The 14767-nt window shown below is 31.7% G+C and overlaps 1 protein-coding gene across 1 annotated transcript in view; it reads left to right on the top strand.

Moving 5' to 3' along the window:
* LOC113363998 (glutathione hydrolase 1 proenzyme-like) overlaps window positions 1–14767 on the top strand; it is a 343961-nt gene that overhangs the window by 186175 nt on the left and 143019 nt on the right. Inside the window, exon 12 of the mRNA XM_026606462.1 lies at window positions 11118–11231. Within this exon, the coding sequence (XP_026462247.1) occupies window positions 11118–11231 (114 nt within the window). The remainder of the gene's footprint in view (window positions 1–11117; window positions 11232–14767) is intronic.

A 14767-nucleotide genomic window follows, 5' to 3' on the forward strand; every position in this document is an offset into this window, starting at 1 on the left:
GGTATTTTATTAGTATCGCTCGGCCAGTATGTTGGGCTTCCAGTTGATATGTAAGAGAGATTGTTTTTATCTATTGCATTTAATAATTCCTTGCCTCTAGATGTAATTAATCGAGAACCCCATCTTGTATGTTTGCAATTGTAATCTCCTCCTACAATAAATTTTGGGCCTAGTTGTGAAAGAAAATTTTCGAAATCAATCTGTTTAATTTTATGTCGTGGCGGACAGTAACCCGCTGACAATGTTATGTTATACGACTGTAACTTGACTTTTATTGAGGTTGCCTGCAGGAGATCATATTGATAATCTGGTAAAGGATAGTGGTCAATTGTATTTTTAATTAATATAGCTGTTCCACCATGAGCTGTACCGTCAGGATGATTGCAGTGTTGCATCGTATATCCAGGTATTTTAAAATATGAAAAATTTGTGAAATGCGTTTCACTAATTAATAAAATGTCTATTTGGTTAATTTTTAAAAATGTAATTACTTCCAATCTATGTTGAATGATTCCGTTAGCGTTCCACAGTGCAATTCTTAAAAATTTAGCCATTAGTGTTGTCTTTTATTTACTAAGGTTGTAAGCATACTGAGCACCATAGTGTTCTGTTGAATCAGTTGATTAAACATATTTTTAAATTCTAGAAGAAAAGCTGTGAAGTTCGGCCCTGAACTTGTTATATTTTCAGTACTGTTGTTATTGTTTAGTACCTGGGAGTAGGTTCGGTTATGATCTTGATGTGAATTCGTTATTGTGTTGTCGGAGCGAGAAGTGGCGTTTCCATTATTTGATGTGATACGATTATGTAATGTTGTTGGATTATTTTTGAATTTTTGATTGTATAGTTTTTGATAAATTGGGCACCCACGGTAATGAGCACTGTGCTCCATAGAGCAGTGATAGCAGCGGTTCGGTGCTTCGTTCGATTTTTTACAGTCGGCAGTATTATGGTTATCAGAACATCTGGCACAAACGTGGGGTTTGTTGCAATATTTTTTCGTGTGACCAAATAATAAGCAACGTTTACATTGTATTACTGTTTTATTATTATTAGGGGGTTCTACACGAATAATGTGATTTAAAATTTTTGTTACCAAGTAGACATCTTTATTATTTTTATTCGGTTCTAAACCTACGTAAAAAAGATTGAGCGGTGATTTGGTTACTCTGCTAATAATATTTGTAATATTTCTGACTTTGTGACCCAATGAAGCAAGTGCGTTGACAATTTGACTTACGTCCGTTGTATGGTGCAGGTACCTAATGACTACCCGATACGCCCTGTCCTCTTTCAATTGGTATGTATGGTGTGTTACTTTAGTGTTCCTAAAGTGTTTTGTAAGCGTACGAAACACTTCAGAATTCTCACATAATATTTTGATTGTGTTATTGTTGACAGCGCGCAATGTGTATTGTTTTGGGTCGATAATTGTGTTTAGTTCATGAATCATTTTGTTCATGTCATCAACGTCATAAGTAAATAAAGGTGGCGGCTTTTGGATTGTTTGGTTAGGTGTGTTTTCTTGAGAATTGCTACCGGTACTTTTCTGAACTTCTTTAATTGTTTTTAGAGGTTCGTACCTGTTTTGTAAATTAATTGAGTACGGAGAAATTGTTCCGTGTATTTTTCGTTTCTTTGGGTTTGGAGCCAGCTGCCATGGATGACCCGGATTATAGTCACTATCTTCGTTCATTTCTGAATCTTGAGAAATACTAGGTTGTGGAGTTATGTTATTTGCATTATTAATTAGAAATTTTTTAACGTAATCAGCATCAGTCATAAAAGTATCTTGAAGCACATTTTGTGATTCTAGTATCGGCGGGATGTTATTCATTTCCCCGAAGGGAATGAATTACTACACGTATTGACACTACACTATAACAAATGTTTTTATTTTTCACAGTATTAAATTAATATGAAATACAAAATCAATAGTACATTAACACACTTGTGTTCTTCACAATAACAACTGTATAAATAACCGGTTTGTAGGTAAAACTATTTGTTGACCTTTAGACATGTTATCGCCTCAGCGGTTGCAGGTAGACTGAGATTGGTACTTGTAATTGAATTCCAGTAATGTGAATGTTACGTACGTAGAATTGCGTTAATGTCCCAATCCAATTGACTAACAGATATAAAACTCTTTCTAACAGTGAAAATTTAAACAATACTGAAAATTCAACAAACAACACTAACCATATTTCCACCACCCATATTTATTTACGGTGTTACTGACTATCTTGGTATGATTCGTGTCATAAGTACAATCTTAAGCAGAGAATGATTTACAACAAAATCTCTCGTTAATGCAAGTACTGAAATTAATATCAATAACATCGAAAATTATCGGAAACTCGTCAATTTTCCGCGTGAAAGGAAAGTCTTTCAAACATATCAAATTAAAAAAGAACGTGTATACTCAACTGATACAAACAAAATACAAAGAGCTATAGAATCGCAAGGTCATCGAGTCAGAAACGTCACCAATATTATTCATTACGCAACAAAAAAAAACATGAACATATTCTACGTAGACTTGGAGCCAAATGACAATAATCAAACAATTTTTAGAATAAATAAAATTTTGAACCAAATTATACATTTCGAACCTTCACTTAACTTATATAGAATAACCCATATTGAAGGCAGATGACGGTGGTGACAATGAGATAAACAATTGGGAATGATTTTTTTAAATAATTGTTTTTATTGAGGAGGAGGACGCCGTTGATGATGTTTATGGACGTAAAATGAGTTTTGTATCATTTGTTTGTGTGTGCTGTTTGTAGTTCAAGCGGTTGTTAAGAGATGACGGTTGTAATTTGTTAGGAAAACATGGAGGTGGTTGTGTAAGGAGTAGTCATGATTATTTCGAATTCTCAAGGTGTCAAATGCATGGACACACTCAAAATTTTTGCAACAGACCATATGTCTGTGTAAAATGCGGCTCTGATTATGAGAGTAAATTATGCAAGAAACTTCCTGAATCTCCGGCTACCTGCTATCATTGTCTAGAATCTCACAGTGCAAATTTTAAATACTGTGAATTCAACTTAAACTACAGAAATAATAATGCAACTGATAATATTTTGATGTCAGATAACAATCTAAATCCAGTTACAAAACCTGCTGCTACTAATTATCAGATAAATAGATTCGTTAATTCTCTCAATGTCGTACGCGCAAGCAATCAAATCTCAACAACCAAATAATTCAAATTTGGATCAAGTTAACAATAATCTCCTTAATGATTTTCTAACTGAATTCAATTTTTTTTATTCAACAATATATAGTCTAACTGTCCTACATAGACATTAAGAAAATCTTTTGGCAATTATATATGAAAAATGATATCGATATATAAATAGTGAAAAATACATAGTTGCATTTTTCCTTTACAAGAAGTTTTCCCTTATAAGAATTCAAAAATATGTCCGCTCAATTGATGCAACAGAACACAATGATAATAAACATTCTTTCAACAATAGTTAATAAAATTAAGTAATGGCTAGCATTGTAAACATAGGTTAGTGGAATTGAAATGGACTATTACAACATAAGCACGAAGGCAACGTAATTTTAAAACTCAATAATATTGACATCTTACTAGTGAGTGAGGCACGCTGCACAATTTATTCTACCATTTATTTTCCTGGTTACAAATTTTATTTTACAGCACATCCTAAACCACAGGGGGGTACTGCAATCATAATTAAAAACAGTTTTTGTCACTATGAATCAGTCAAATACAAAACAATTTTTTTACAGGCAACAACAGTAGTTGTAGAACTTCGCACTTGCAATACCAATGTATCAGCAGAGTATTGTCCTCCTCGGCACAGTATTTCTAGTCATCAATTTGAGGAATTTTTTAAATCATTGGGCGGAAGGTTTATTATTGGAAGAGACTTCAATAGTAAACACTCTACCTGTGGTTCTCGTTTGATAAATCCAAAGGACAGGCAACTATACGACTGTCTTCGAAGCAACAATTGTGAACCAATCTCCACTGGCACTTATATTGGGCAAGCGATTGTACAAAACAACCCGACTGCTGGATTTTTTTTATTATAAATAAGTTAAACCCGATATTTGAAGTACATCCGAACTATGACCTTTTCTCAGATTATTCACCAATAATTGCAGGCTTCTACTCATGTTTTGTACTCAAATCACAATCTACAAGTCTACATAACATCAAGACAAATTGGTATCACTATAGAAACCACATCGAAGACAGAATAAATATTAAAGTAAACTTGAAGCAGCCAGAAGAAATCGACTCAGCAATTAACTCTTCTAATACAGTTTTACAGGACGCTGCTAAATCTGCTACACCTACTATTATGAGGACATTCAGTCAAGCCGTAACTACAGAAATTAAAAAATTGATTTCAGCAAAAAGAAAAGCTAGCCGTAGGTGGCAACGCACTCATTTACTTACTGAGAAAAATATTCTTAATATTTTAATTAATAAATTAAAAGCCAAATTAAGAGAATCAGACGACAACAACTTTAAAAATTACGTGTCTAATCTTAATCGATATGAACACTCAATTTAGAAGCCGATTAGGACTAAACTTAAACTTTGTATTAAAAACCCTTCATTGAGGCTCGACTATCAATCAGATTGGACTAAGAGTGATAAAGAAAAATGTCATCTTTTTGGACTTCAGTTGGAGTTGTATTTCAACCAAACGATCTTCATCATAACACTAAAGATTCTGTTTATAATTTGAATATCGACCAGTCAGAATGCAGAAGCAAATTTTTCATGCTCAAAAGTATATCAAACAAGATCAAGAAAATTCAAACATTCATGGTGCGATTTAATTACGCCCAAGATGCAAGGAACTGCCAAAAAAGATTAATTGTTATTACTTACATCTTTAACGCTCTTTTAAGAACAAAATACTAGCTAAATCAATACAAAATGTCCTCTGACTTTGAAGATAATACTAAAAAATGGCAAAGATCCGAGCTTTGTTACATCATATCGGCATATCGGTCTACTTCCTATACTAAATTAAAATTTTCGAAATGCTTCTGCTTGCATCCAACTTATTGCCAAGTCATCAGTTTGGCTTTAGAAAGCAGCATTCGACCACTCAACAATGCCTCAGAATGGTGCATCGTCAAACGTCAAACAAGCCACAATTGACAAAGTGAGGCACGAAAGCCTTATTGCAAAAAATTCCATGCTTCTACCTCCCGAGTATCATCATATTCTGACATCATACCTAAGTAATAGGAAAATAATGACTCGAGTAAATCAACACAATTTCGAAATACTACCAATTAACTCAGGAGTGCCGCAAAGTAGTGTACTGGGCCTTTTTTGTACAATTTATATACCTCGGATTTCTCGACGACTCTAATTACTACTACTGTTGCGTTTGCTGACGACATTTCAATTACATACTGTGACATATACACACACATAGTTTCTAATAAGTTACAACAATATCTTAACTTAATTCATGAATAGACAAATAAATGGCGCATCAGCATTAATGAGAGCAAATTACTGCATATTACTTTTACTTTGAATAAACAAACTTGCCCTGTAGTTCACTTAAACAACATGTCAATTCCAACATCAAATGTAGTGAAATATTTTGGAGTACATCTTGATCGACAACTTGCTCGGAAATATGACATCACAACAAAAATTAAATTCATCAAATCCAGAGCGAGGGAACTATATTGGCTAGGAACCATAGCAGACTGATAAGATTCCAAATGCTATTGAACCGATATGATTTCAAGAATCTAAACGCTTGCTGCTATCTTTTACATTTGGCTGTATTTGTCATTTTCCATTTATACAGTGAAAACTGACTTTTTTTTATTGAAAAATCGGTTTTCGAATTCCATGATTTTCGTCAAAAAACCGGTTTTTGAAAACCGACAAACCCTAATTTCTACAATGATGAATTAGCTGATAATTTCACTGATTACATTCAGATATTTGTTTGTTTGATAGGTGTTACTTGTTGTGATGTAATAGGTTTGGTTGTAACAATATAATTGCTGACATAATTTAAGGTGTCTATATTTTTACTTCCCGAAGGAGTTTGTTTTCATCAAAAAACTTGAATCCCTAATTTTATGTTTTTTGGCATTTCAAGCCATTCTGAATTGAATGACACCAAATTTGTGTAGACGGATTTTTTGCCGGAAATCGACGTTTTCTCAAAAACAGCTAAATCGATTTCAAAAATTTAAAAGCCATTCGATGTATCTCGATGACGACTAGTGTTTATCAATATCGCGTATTTTGCGCGACGATCAGCCAAGCCGTTTCTTCGTAAATAGCAGAAAAGTGAAAAATTTTTTGTCCACGTTTTAGCAATACTGTATCGATTTTGAAAAATTCAAAAACCGTTCGAAAGATATTAGTTAGGAATCATGCTGATTAGTTTTTGGTGAAGATCGGCCGCGCCGTTTTCTTGTAATGAAGTGTTAAAAAAAAATTTCGACAATTTTTATGATTTTTTTTGCGGTAGATACTATAGTCTTAGAGATCATACTAAAATATTACGGCCCTACGACAAGTCGTTTAATTTTAAAAATTCGTCAAATTTGAAAAAAATATTATCGTTTTTTTGGCATTTGTCAAAATTAGAACTTTCATCGATGTTTCCTCAAACCGACTTCAAAGATTTAATCGATGTATTTCGAAGTGGATTATCTTTTCTCAGTTTTGTGCGACGATCGGCTGGGCCATTTCTTTGTAAATAGCAGAAAAGTGACTAAAAATCGTCTACGTTTTAGCTCTCAATTCTGAATCGATTTTAAAAAATTAAACTCTGTTCAAAATATGTTGGTTGGGAATAATACTAATTAGTTTTAGGTGAAAATGTACAGAGCCGTTTTCTTGAAATTAACTGTTGAAAAAAAAATTTTGCCGATTTTTATGAACCTTTTTTGGAAATATATATTATGATCTTATAAAACATACTGAAATGTTGCGGCCATAGAACAAATAGTTTAATGTTAAAAATTCATCAAAGTTTGAGAAAATATTATAGTCAGAATTTGTGTCAAAAGTTGCTCATGTGATGTGATGAGTCAAACATTGTCAAATCATTAAAATTTAAAATAATAAGTTATAATTTTAGGGCATACAAGCACGTGCCTATAATTAACATAATTACAGTTAATTTAAATGTGTTTGAGAATTTTTTTTTGAAGTCGCAATGTTTAGATTTAATTGAAAGCAATAAATTTATTTTTGAAATAAACAGTTAAAAATTTTATCTAAATATCTAAATTTCAATTTCGATTGATTAAGTCAATTCTCACACATTTCGGGCATGCAGCTTGCCTTAAGGCTAACTGCTACTTTCACCTAGTTGTCATGCTGATCCGGAACGGTAGGGCGGGAGTCTGCTAAATACCATTACATTATCGTATTTCATATAATTACGAAAACTCAAATATTATGTTAAAAAAACAAAAATACATTTTAAGTTTTTTTTATTGAATTAATTAGATTTTAAATAAGAATTACAGACTTCTAGTAAGAACTTTGCTATTTGATTATATTATATATTCTATATATACTCTTATTTTACTTATGAGTTTCTTGTATTTGTATGAGGTCATATATTTTTTTATTCATATGTTTTATTGCACAAAAAGTACCGGTATACAAGGTGAAATTCCGGGACTGTTCCGGCCAAACCAGGACATATGGTCACCTTACCTTATTTCAGGATATTATATTACATAATATATTATTATTATACACTTCCTTAAAAATTTATTGTAAAATCCATACGCTTTTATTATAATAAAGATATTGTGGTACCCATCGGAGCGCCGAAAATTTGATGGTGAAATGAATCATTAAACTAGTTGAAAGTGGCATTTAGCCCAAAGGCAAGTTGCATGAACTTCCCGAAAAGTGTTATATTTGACTTAATCAACCTAACTTGAGTTTCAGATATTTAGATAAAATTTTCAACTGTTTATTTGGAAAATAAAGTGCTTAAATGTACGGAAATTGAAATTTATTGATCAAAGTTTCAATGAATTGACGATGTTTGACTTGAACATCACAAAAGCAACTCTTGACACAAATTTTGACTGTAATATTTTTTCAAACTTTGATAAAATTTACAAAATTTACTACTTATCGCAGGGCCGTAATATTTCAGTGTGTTCTACAAGACAGTGATATTTATCATGAAAAAAACTTTCATAAAAATCGGCAAAAAAATTTTTATCAGTTAATTTCATGAAAACGGCTTGGTAGATTTTTACTAAAAACTCATCAGTATCATTCCCAACCAATATCTTTCAAACTTTGATTTTTTAAAATCGATTCAGAATTTAGAACTAAAATGTGTTGTGATATAGTTCATTATATATATACACACACACACACATATATATATATATATATATATATATATATATATATACTGTTCGCGCCAATCAAAGCATGCGGCTATATTGATATAAAAACCAAAATCAATTCAATCAATACGTAATCAAAAAACAATATTAAAATTATTGTAAATACACTTATAACTTGTTATTAATATAAATTAAATATATACAGTTATCAATTAAGTGTTTTACATATGGTCCTTCGAAAAGTAAATTCAAATTCAGTCAAAACAAGATCTTAAAAATCATAATGGAATTTTGCACGTTGGGGTTCAAATCAAAACTCAAACCTAAAACTTTAACTTATTACAAATGTCACCCCATAGCGCTGTCCAAAAATCCATTCATCTATCAATTATCGATACCATACCTACACATGTGTATTTAAATATTATATCTTTACTACTTATATTTGTTAACAAGATTAAATGAAAAAATGGAGGCTTTTCTATGTTATTTTATCGCATGTCTCTTAAACACAAGATATAATGAATATAGTATTATATTCGAACTAATATCTGATTTAGCGACAAAATGGTTGATGCATAAATCTTGCAAAATTTATTCATAAAACAAAACAATAAGATTTGCTATGAAATGTTATAAACTTTTGAAAATAAATCGAACTAAAACAAGATTACGAATAACATGGAAAAAGAAACTATATCGTGGAATCATATTCAATCATGGCTTATATTTCAAACCTCAAATTATTCACACTTCGGAAGAATTCAGACACAGATCGGAACATAGTTGAATGTTGCTTAAGATCCAAACAAAAGATCCTGATCACTTCCATATTCAAAAATCTTAAACCTCAACTTGCTATGGGTCAATGCTTGATATTTTCGAAAACACGCTAGCTCATTAGCAACTTCAAAATGTGTGCAACAAGAGCGTGTGGAATATGGAGTCAGTTGTAGACTTTTCTCGTATGCAGATACAAACACCATAACCAGTTCAAGGAGACAATGCTACGGTGCTCCAATAAGATAATTTAGAAAATATTGAACTGATTATTACTAATTTGTCTTATAATTAAAAAAAAAAAAAACTATGATTTCTAATAAGAATCAAGAATTGCAGTTCATGGAATATGAGTGTTACCAAAACCACTAACATTTACTTAATTAATTCACACTAATGAAGATTACCAATTATTTTGAAATCTATATTTCAAGGCCGGGAGAATGTTCGCGCCAATCAAAGCATGCGGCTATATTGATATATAAACAAAAAATCATCTATCAAAAAATTATACAAATAAATCAATCAATCAGATCGTAATCAAAAACAGTATTTAAATTATTGTAAATACACTTATAACTTGTTATTAATACAAAATAAATATATACAGTTATCAATTAAGTGTTTTACATATGGTCCTTCGAAAAGTAAATTCAAATTCAGTCAAAACAAGATCTTAAAAATCATATACTCTTATATAAAAAATTCTTCTGTAATGATGTATGTAAATATACTCCTCCTAAACAATTATTCAAATTTTAATAAATCTTTCTGAAGTTTGTTAAAGGATTTTTTTAGGATATATGTGATTGTCAAAATGTACATAGTAATATTGTAGAAAAAATCGGAAAAAATGCAAAAAACGACATGTCAATGACATTGAAAATATTTGATACATTGTTTGGCATTAAAAAAAATGAAAACTGTCATCTGCAAAAAATTTCAATGTATAATAAATTCATGATTATGAATAAGAAAAATATAATGTCTACATTATTATTGCCGAAAAGGAGCAAAAGGAGCATATATATATATATATATATATATATATATATATATATATATATATATATATATAGATATGAATATACAAGTTATGAATTAGAAAACTATATTATATTACTCTATGAAGAGGATTGGTGTATAATTAAATAAATAATAAATCACATGCTCAAAATAAATAAGTAAAATGTTTCAGAAGCAATATATCAATTGGTAATAATTTTAATAACAAACTATAAAAACAGGTAAAATAATAGGGGGAGTGGGGCCCTAGAAAAAAAATGGCATGCGGGCGCTGAAAACCTCAAGAATAGCGTCTCCGGTAATAATGTATATTAAATTATTACTAAGAAAATTGTAATTTAGATATTATAGTTACTAAAAACCAGTTAAAATATAATACGAGATTATAAAAATCATTATTGAAACAATTATTTTGGGTGAAAAAATGCAAAGTAATATTGTACTTTTACCGCCAATACTATATTTTTTTCTGAATTTGTTAACCGTTTAAAAGACTTCAATTTTTAATATAGTGTGGGAATTGAGACTCATCATCTTACAAAGCAGTTTGCATGTATATGCATTTTGGTGGGAAGAGAAAATTAAAAAACAATAATTATTATTTTTAGATAAGCGGTAAATATTAGTATAGAATATTGAAAAATTGTAGACGTGGGTACAGGACAATGTCTGTCGGGTCATCTAGTATATATATAGTTCAATCTAATGCTCCGGATATCTATCGATATTGAAAATTAGTATAATGTCAATTTCATTTGCATACCCAAATAAATAATATAAAGTCTGAAAGAAGTAATATTTATAGATCTACATATATTTGAAATTATAGCGAACACTTGCCTTCGACTAGAACACTTACTGTAATTTTATTCTCGATTTTAAGGTAGTTTACCCTGCAATATATTTTATATTTCTAATTCTTTACTGTTTATTTGCAGGTTATGTTAAGACATCTCTGGTTTGGTCAAACAATCAAGCAGGCCGTCGACGCTCCCAGATTCCACCACCAGCTGTACCCGATGCTTATAAGTTACGAATATGGAATACTTGATGTAAATATTATTAGAATCCTTTTTATTTTTATCATTTAATAACATTGTTAACGACTGGTAAATTATAACAAACTTAAAACAATCCTCTTAAATGTGGAGGGAAATCTTGAGCAGAAGCTTACGGTAAGGTTCACACGCGATTGAAGTAAAACTTTTTTGCTATTGTACGAAATGGCATTTACGTAAAAATTAACACATCATATAACGATTTTAAATAATGTTTATTAGTAATACGTTTATTAGTAGATAGTCAACCATTATATATATAGTGAAAATTATAAACTAGTTGGTATTGGTATTTAGCCTTGAGGCAAGTTACATGAACTCCTCGATATATGTAAATAATTGACTTAATCAATATAAAAAAATTAATATATGAGTGATTAAAAGTATTCCGAGGGCATTCAGTACACATAATTTTTTTTTTTTTTTTTTTTTTTTTTTTTTTTATACTTTATTTAATAGCAATCAGAATTTACAAAATTCTATGAGCTATTATGCTTATGTTTAAACACACTCACACAGTAAACATACTCACACACAGTAATACACACACACATAATAAATTGGCTGAATTTTAAAAGTTTCAATAGCTGCCACTCCATCGAGTGGTCAGCTAATCTGGCTGAGGTAAATAATGGCTAAGTCTGGTCTTTATTGCTCAATCTTCAAATCAATTGGGACTTTTCTTTTGAGCCTCCTAGATCGGGGTTCTTGAAGAAGATGTTTAACTATGTCATTGGGATGGGATTCCAACTTCTCAAAATGGCGATGACTGGTACTGGTAATAACATCTTTCACAAATGGTATGTTCAAGTCATCATGAATGGTTTTATTACTGACATACCATGGAGCGTTCACGATCTGCCTCAGAATTTTTGATTGTGCTCGTTGGATTGAATCAATGTGGGATTTTCTTGCACATCCCCATAATTCCACACCATAGGTCCATATCGGCTTTATTATTGTTTTATATATTAGTAGTTTGTTTTCAATAGGCAATTTTGATTTGTTACCTATGAGCCAATAGAGTTCCTTAGCTCTATTTTTCACTAGAGCTATTTTTGATACTATATGTTGCTTCCAGGTTAGTTTGCTATCTAATATCATCCCGAGATATTTTGTTGAGTGTTTAACTGGAATTGTCTTATCATGAAATTGAACTGCTGGGCAAGAAGATTTGTTGAGTGTGAATATTACATGAGTTGATTTATTATCATTAATTTTTATACGCCATTTGCTAGTCCATTTTTCAATGACTCTTAGATGACTCTGGAGCCTTCTCGATGCAACAACTGGATCAGGATCGGAAGATAGAATAGCAATATCATCGGCAAATGTTGCAGTTGTTAAATTTTCATCTGTAGGAAAATCGCTAGTATAGAGCAGGTATAGATATGGACCCAGTACACTTCCTTGAGGGACTCCTGCTTCAACCAAGCAGGCTGATGAAGTTTCCATATTCACTTTAACTTTAAACCGTCTATTTTGAAGATACGATTCCAGCAATTTATGATACTCAATTGGGAGAGATGATTTTATCTTATACACTAATCCTTTGTGCCATACTTTATCAAAAGCTTGATTTACATCAAGGAAAACTGATGAGCAGAATTGTTTGTTTCTAGGGTGTTGTGGATGATGTTCACAATTCTATGGCATTGTTGAATCGTCGAGTGTTGTCTTCGAAAACCAAACTGATGGTCTGGAATTACATTAGTATTGTTTTGTATATGTTTAAGCAAAAGTTTTTCAAATACTTTTGATGCCACTGGTAGGAGACTAATAGGTCGGTAGGATGACAAATTATATGGGTCTTTACCGTTTTTGTGAATCATTTTAACTATTGAAGTTTTATAATGTACTGGCCAATAATTTAGCCTAATTATAGCGTTGAATAGGTATGTTAGTAGGATAAATCCCTTTTTGGGCATTTCCTTCAACAGTTCCGGTGTAATTGAGTCAAAACCAGCGGATTTATTAGTTTTTAGTTTAGCTATTTCTTTGAATACCATATTCAATGAAAAGAATTTAAGACAGTTGCTGCCCTTATTCACTGGTGCAAACGGGTTTAAATCCAGATCATTTGAAGAGATACGAACAGGATTTGGTTTTTAAAAACTGAGGATAGATGTTGGGCGAATAATTCAGCTTTTTCTCCATCGCTCCTTGCCCATGATAGATCATCACCTACTGCTCCTGTTATATCGTTACGGCGTAAAGGCGGATTCCTGAGAGCCGGTTTTAGCCTGTTCCTAATCGGTTTCCAGATAGAGTTATCATATCGATTTAAGCTTGTACATAATTATTAAAATTTTCCTCATTTAGTTCTTTAAGCCGAGATTTAAGCTTATTAGTCAAGTTGTTAAGAATGTTTTTGTCAGACGGTAAATGTGTATGTTGCCATTTGCGCCTAGCTTTACGTTTTCACTTAAAAGTTTTTTATTTCAAGTGGAATAGAATGTTTTTGATTTTGTTGATCTATAGGTGTAGCAGCCTTAACAGCTTCCAGCAGAGTTTTGTTGAATGTTGCAATACCATCTTCTATTTCCCGACATGTTTTGAGTTTCATTTTAAATTAGTATTTTTCTCAGTAATTTGGCGATATAGTTCCCAATTAGTTTTAGCAGAATGAGGTTTTGGAATTCTTTGCAGGTTCACAGCCGTAGAGAAATAGTTGCTATCACGGGGGAATGGTCTGATGAGAGGTCGTAACTAGGTTGTATTTCAACACATTTGAAACTTAGACCATTAGCGACAAAAAAGTCTAACAGATCGGGTTTCTCTTAGGATCGGCTGGCCAGTAGGTGGGTGTGCCCGTTGAAAAGGTGGAGAGAAACATGTCGAAGGATCATCTCATACAGTTGTTTACTTTTGGATTTGATATCCTTGAGCCCCAGAGAGAATGCTTACTGTTAAAGTCACCGCCAGCTATGAACTTTGAACCAAGCATTGAGAAATATTCGTAAAATTGGGAACTGTTAATAATATGTCGAGGTGGACAGTATACGGCTGAAATTACTAATTCGTAATCATCAGTTTTGTTTTGACAGAAGTTGCTTGATTTGTTCTTTACAAAAATTTTGCAGCTCATAGTGAACAATATCAGATTTTATTAGAATTGCCGTGCCCCCGTGGGCTGTTCCATCCGGATGAGGTGTGTGTACAATTTATAGTTCGGGACGTACATATTTGAGTAATGCGTAAAATGTGTTTCACTAACAAGGAGTATATCTATTTTATTCTCGAAAAGAAAAAACTGAATCTCATGTTTATGCTTCAAGAGCCCATTTGCATCCATAACGCAATCCTTATAAACCTCGCCATGGGTTTACTTTGTTTTATTATGAAAGCTGATAACATGTTTATGATCATGTTGTTTTGATTCATCAATTGTTGGAACATATTTTTGAATTCATTTAAGAAAATTGTTAAATTTCCAGCAGAGTTTTCACTGGTTTCATTAGCTGTTGATGAAATTGTTGTGATCTCATAACTTGTGCATATGTCATATGATGAGAATTTGCATGCCTTAC

This window comes from Ctenocephalides felis, unplaced genomic scaffold (genome assembly GCF_003426905.1).
Source record: "Ctenocephalides felis isolate EL2017-DRISC unplaced genomic scaffold, ASM342690v1 CF-g0.4_SCAFFOLD_00845, whole genome shotgun sequence".
Taxonomy (NCBI): Eukaryota; Metazoa; Arthropoda; class Insecta; order Siphonaptera; family Pulicidae; genus Ctenocephalides; species Ctenocephalides felis.